General features: G+C 49.1%; 1 protein-coding gene across 1 annotated transcript in view; it reads right to left on the reverse strand.

Annotated features, from left to right (window-relative positions):
* The window catches only part of Sppl3 (signal peptide peptidase like 3), a 107,740-nt gene extending 103,605 nt beyond the window's left edge, over positions 1-4,135 (reverse strand). The window contains exon 1 of the mRNA XM_046456447.2: positions 3,782-4,135. Coding sequence (XP_046312403.1) covers positions 3,782-3,804 — 23 coding nt within the window. The 5' untranslated portion in view covers positions 3,805-4,135. The remainder of the gene's footprint in view (positions 1-3,781) is intronic.
* Positions 4,136-6,258: the final 2,123 nt, after the last annotated feature.

Raw genomic sequence — 6,258 nt, forward strand, 5'->3', positions numbered from 1 at the left:
GAAATTATTTATACTCTTGGAGCCTTAGCTTCCTTATTTTGCAATGCTTGTGAAACCTTAGCATATACAAAACAAAGAATAAAATTATTATGATAATACTTTGCTAATGAACTCGATTGAAGGGTTTGGACAAATTGACTTCTTTCCCCCTTGCACAAACATTAACCTCAATATAAGTAATTTTTAGCAGGGTCCAAGTGCAATCATACAAGTACTGCATTGACATCCTCAAGAGACAAGCTCCTGTTTCTTCCAGAACTCACACTAAAACAAGTGCTCATAAGAGTACACCTAGAAAGGTGTTTTTCTCAAATTAATAAAATAAGTCTAGTTTGCACGTTCAGTTTGTGTTTTCACTTGCATTCTTTTACTTCCTCAGTGTATGAGCAAAAAGGATATATGCAAAATCTTGTCATTACATCATGATAAAGCTCCTGGTGTTACTACCAGTTACTTTAAGTTCTCCTTTTAATTCTCAATAGCTTTTATCTATAATATGGGATAGCATTCCTCATTCTTACAGCATTGGAACATCAGGAAATCCAATACCAAAAGTTCTTCTTTATAAGTACACGAATTATAAACTTTCATCCTTTAGTAACCTCCCTCTGTATTTAATATTCTTTCAACAAAGGATAAGCCACCTTGAAAATTTACTACCATATTCACTCAAAATTTACTTCAAATTTAAAATTTACTCAAAATTTAACAAGGGCTATGTGCAAGACAATGTGCTAGGACCATGGGAGGACAAAGGTTAGTGTTTAATGAGGAGATTCAGTATTTACACAAGAACAGAAGGGAGTCATGCAGACAGAAATACAAGTATTAAAACTATCTGAGCACAGTGGCACACGCCTGTAGTCCCAGTGACTCGGGAGGCTGAGGCAGGAAGACTGCAATTTCGAGACCAGCCTTAGCAACTTAGCAAAATCCTGTCTCAAAATAAAAAATAGGAAGGGCTAGGGATGTGGCTCAGTGGTTAAGTGCCCATATTCAAGCCCTGATAACCTCCCCCCCCCAAAAAATCAACAGAATAAAATAATGAACATCTGATGTACTCATCACTTAACTTCACTAATTACCAACTCCTGGCCAATCTTTTTTATAGCTTATATGTCCTATTATGTGAAAATCCTAAAGAAGTCTATTTTCATACATGTCTACATTCCTCACTAACTCCATTTTCAAGACAAATCTATAGTGCCACAGCAGTCTCCACAGGTTGATTTTTCCTGAAGGCCACATACAAGTAAGTAAAATGCAAGTCTTTTTTTTTTTTTTTTAATCAATTCTTGATTTTTTTGCACAAGCCAAGGGAAGAGTAACATAGATGCTACAAAACTACAGATAATCTAAAAAATGAGTTTACATATATACTTTCTGAAATACATTTCTATATTTATATTTCAATTTAAACAGGTAAAATACAGAATTCATGTTAAACAAAAGAATGAATCACAGGTGAAATGCTCTGGCCATTTCTTTGATCTTCTGAGACTGTTTTCTCTTATATAAAATAGGAAAATATGCTCTTAGGGACTTGGGAGAATTAAATTTAATTCTGAGTGCTAACTCAGAGAATGAACAATATATTGAATGCCATGTTTGTACAGCTCTTTATATTGTTGTCTGGTTAACTCAGAAAGAACTAGGAAGCTGTCCAGTTTTCCAAACCCCTCCCCTGTATATCACCTTCTCTCAATATGATGTAAAAAAAAACGTTCTCCATCTCAAAACATGCTAGATGCCAGGGGTTAGCTAAACATCCTGATTTTTGAGGCGCTCCACTGCCTGTAACCTAAATAAAGGGAATTGAGATCTGAAGAGTTTTCAAATAAAATTATCAAACTTCACAAAGTAACTCCCCTTTAACTAATAGACCCAATCCACATTACATGGAGGTGGTGTGTTGCTAATCTACAGTAAAAACACTTTCCCCATTTCTCAACCACCCATGACTTCCATACAATACAGCAAGAACAAGGCAGCCATGAGAACTCTCGCTTGGGCCAGAGTAGGAGAAGCTCTAGATGAGTTACCATGAGGCATGACAGAATCACCTCCAGCTTCAGTTCTTACTCCATCCACAAGAATGCTTGAACTGAAACCTTGCGTTTCACACCACCTGCTCCTGACATGCAGCTCAATGCTGCTCAAAACTATTAAATAAGTTTGTCTTTTTAAAATACTATACAGTCACAACTCTAAAATTTTAATTCTTGAAGAGTTCCTTCTTTTCAATCTATTATTTTCTTGAAATTGTGTATACATTTTTAAGTTCCCTTTTGAATTATTATCTTCAATCACTAATAACCCTCTTTCCCCTATGTGAGGATACAATAAGTTCTTGATTTATCATAACCCCAAACACTACAAATCATCCATTTGGTTAAAGCTTTCTACCCAAAACCATTCTTTATATTCAGACATTACCGTTTTTTTCATGTTTCCCTATGATAATTACAATTTAGTTATAATTATGGCACTTTGCAATTAAAAAGAGCACTTCATAAAGGTATTCATTTAATCCTTTTAACTTGTGAAAAAAGGCAATTCCCCTCTTTTATAGATGAGGAAAAGGGAATGAAGAACCCACTAGCTTGCCCAGTTACAAAACAAGTTAGAGGGTGAACCTGACCTCCAAATCAGGTCTTCCAACTCCAAATGTCCTACACTTCCCATTCTTCTATGCTCTTTTCTAAGAAAGGAAGTCTGCCATTCTGTCCCAAACTGCATGTGCTTCAAAGAATAAAACATCTTCGAACAGTCTCTAGACTGCAACCAGAATTCCCATCCCCACACCTCCAATCATCTATTCCTTACCTCCTCACCCTCAAGCCATTACTTCCTTCCCACCACACAATTTCCATACTTCACTCCCTTCCTTCCTTCCACTCCTTCTGCAGATTATTCCACCTTGGCACGCAAAAAGGAGGGCCTCTCTTCCCGCTTGCCCCCAACCCTGGCACTCCCTTATCAGGAAATGCATGCCCCTAAACTGCAAGGACGCATCGTAAGAGTAAGACACGAATGAGCTACTTGATAAAAGTCCCACACAAATGGGCATAACTTGCAGGTCCTCCATCTCCGTATATGGCCTGGGGCACAAGCACACCTAAAATCCCTAAGAACACAGGAGCAACCCTTACAAAGACGCTGCCCACACCCTACCGCCACCAGAAGGTGGTCATCCAAACAGGCCCCCCTTCCAACTCCTCTCTATCAGGTGCCCACTCCTGAGCCTCTGGCCACCTTACCAACTCCCCCTTAGCTCTGGATGCCAGAGCTGAACAGCAGCCCCACAGACAAGACGGCTGCTTCTCTCTCACAACTTGGAAGTTCTGCCTCTTATCACCTGTTCTCACGGAGCTCCCTCTCGGCCCGGGGCCCACCTTTGCCCCGGCCCGCCTCTCTCCGCCTCTCGATTCCCGCGGCCCAGTGGCCACCCCAGGTCAGTTCCGGGGTGCCGGACGGATTCAACTTCCTATCCGCAGAGATTCCCACTCCCGGGGTCACACTCCCCTTCTCCATCACCTGCTCCGCCCATGGCCAAATGACATCCGCCGTGGCCGCCTCCATCCCCCTCCCCGGACGCCGGGTCTCCCCGGCCGCTCGCCGCGGTCCCCGCGCGCGAGCCGCCCCTCCGCCGGGGGCCAAGGGGGCGTGCACCCCCAGCCCGCGGCCCAGCGCGCACCTGTTCCGCCTGCTCTCCCCCCCGCGCGGCGGCGCGCGACCCCCACCCACGCCGCGCCCCGGCCTCCCGGAGCCCCGCACTCACCACGAGTAGGTCTGCTCCGCCATGGCGCTGACGCTCGTGGGCTCCGCCGCAGGCAGTGGCCGAGCCCCGCGGCGGCGGGCTCGCTCGCTCGCTCGCGCAGGGAGCGGAAGGTGCAGCCGGGGCCCGGAGCTTGCTAGCTCGCTCGCGGGCGGGCTCGCACGGCGGGCCGGGAAGGCGGCTGGCGGGGAGAGGCCGGGCTCCGAGGCGGCCCCGCTCCCTGGGCCCCGGGGCGGGGCGGGCTCCGCTCTCGGCCTCCCTCACCCGCGGCGGCGGCGGCGGCTCCGCTGCGGCTCTAAACCCAACATGGCGGCGGCGGCGGCGCGGAGAACAAGGGGGCCCCGGGGCGGGCGAGCGGCAGCACGGGCCCGCGCTCAGCGAGCTGCGGGCTGCGGGAGCGCCGCGCTCGGGCGGCGGCGGCGGCGGCCGGGGGACATGGCCGGCGGGCCGAGGCGGCGGCGGCGGCGGCTGAGGGGGGCGCTAGGCGATGAGGCGAGGCCTTTCGGATCACACCCGCCGATGGGAGGAGGGAGGAGGCGGGGGCGAGCCTGGGCCCCGCGCGGGTCACGTGCCCAAAACACGCTCACGTGACGCTCGCCCCGCCCCTCGCGCCCGGCCCATGCGCGGAGACGTCGGCTGTTGGTTCCAGGCGACTAGGGCACCTACAGCCTCTGGCGGACGGACGCCTGCCGCCGCCGCGTGCGGCCGCCGCGCCCCAAGCGCAGCTGTCGCCCAGAGCCCCCCTTTTCCCGCCCCTTCCCGAGGTACTACAGCACCAGCCAATCGGGAACCGCGGTGCGCGTCCGTTGACTGCCACTCAGCTGTCAACCTTCAATCGACAGCCTGCTGCCCGCGGGTCCCCAACTGTCAGGTAGCCTGTCGGGCGCAGGCTGAGCGCTGCCTTCGCCCCTTCCTAGTTCATTGTTTCCGTCATTCATTTAGCAAATGTACATGCAGCCAAACTTTATTGCGCCCAGGCTCGGTGCCAAGTAAAATACCCTAGGCTTGTCTTCATGTACCCAGTCAACAAATATTTATTGGGTGTCAACTATGTGTCAACTCGTTCTGCTTGGTCTCACCCTCCAGGTGATTATATTTGAGAGGAAGGGACACCATCCAAGCCGATGCATAAATGAGGACAATTTCACATGAGTTTTAAGGTGATACTACATTTTAGGTAATGGGTCAAAGAGTGACTACTTAGTAGATGAGGTGGTCAAGGAGGGCCTCGCTGAGGAGGGTACATTTGAGATGACATTTGAAGGATGAGAACATCTAAAGATCCCAAGGAAGGAAGAGAGTTCTTGGCAGAAGGAATAGCAAGAGCAAAAGCTCAGGAAACTGCCCACCTGGAGGGCAGGAAGCAGGCAAAGAAGTAAACATAACAGAGCTAGACCCCAAACCAACAGTGAATCCTAGGATTAGGGGAAGAGAGAACGGAGCCATGAGTTGAGGCTCCTGCACTGGGAAAAGTTTTCTCAGAAGTGAGTGGGGCAGGCCAGCTATGATGGCACATGCCTGTAAACCCAGCAACTGGGGGAGGCTGAGGCAGGAGTATCACAAATTTGAGGCCAGCCTCAGCAACTAAATGAGGCCCTGAGCAACTTAGTGAGACCCTGTATCAAAAAAAAAAAAAAAGGATGGGTTCAATCTCTAGTCCCCTCCACTCAAAAGTGAGTGAGGCAGACTGAAATCCTGAGAAGCTTACCAAGAAGAGACAAGGGCATGAGGCAAGGCTTACAGATGTGAAGTTCGCTGTGAGCTTGGTTCCCAGGCATGGGACGGATGATTTGTGCTATGAATTACTGAGAAAAGAGACAAAGTCTGGTGCATTAAGGCCAGACTTTGAAGGGCCTAGCCAAGTCTCCCTTCTATTGTGAATGAGGGGAAAACAGACATGCTAGTCCTCTTGGACACCCCCACCCCTCCCTTAACAGAGAGCAAAGCTCACACACCTAAAACCAGCATACCCAAGTGCCTCTGCAGCTTGCCCAACTTTAGGCCAGGATCTAGCTCTGCTCCAGTTTCCCAGGGCCTGCCCAAACTTACCCGGAACACCACACCCTGACTCTATCTCCAAATGGATCAGTTGGCCATTGCCCTACAACTGCTGCTTGCCTGTCCCCGAGAGGGAGGAACCATTTAGTGACAGAGCCAAGTACACTCTTCCTTCAGTTGCAAGCTCTCTGTCTTCCTCCTTCCCCAACTGCCAGGTGCCAGGACCAGTCAGGTTCAAGGTGTTTCCTATGAAGCTCCACCAGAGAGCCCTGGGAAATGGCCGGCTGATAAGATCAAGGTTCTAGGAGAGCTTGAAGGGGGTGGGGGCAAGAAAATACTTAACCATCAGGGACCCTTCCTCTCACCGTTAACACAGAGATACCAGCCTGCAAAAACCTGCCCAGCCATAAAACTGCATGCTATGAGGAGACCAGAAGGCAAAGGACCTAAGTTCTTGACATTGATGGAGTTGGTACAATATT

The sequence above is a fragment of the Marmota monax genome, unplaced genomic scaffold (genome assembly GCF_021218885.2).
Source record: "Marmota monax isolate L192 unplaced genomic scaffold, Marmota_monax_Labrador192_F-V1.1 WCK01_AAM20220418_F8-fsc00185, whole genome shotgun sequence".
Lineage (NCBI taxonomy): Eukaryota > Metazoa > Chordata > Mammalia > Rodentia > Sciuridae > Marmota > Marmota monax.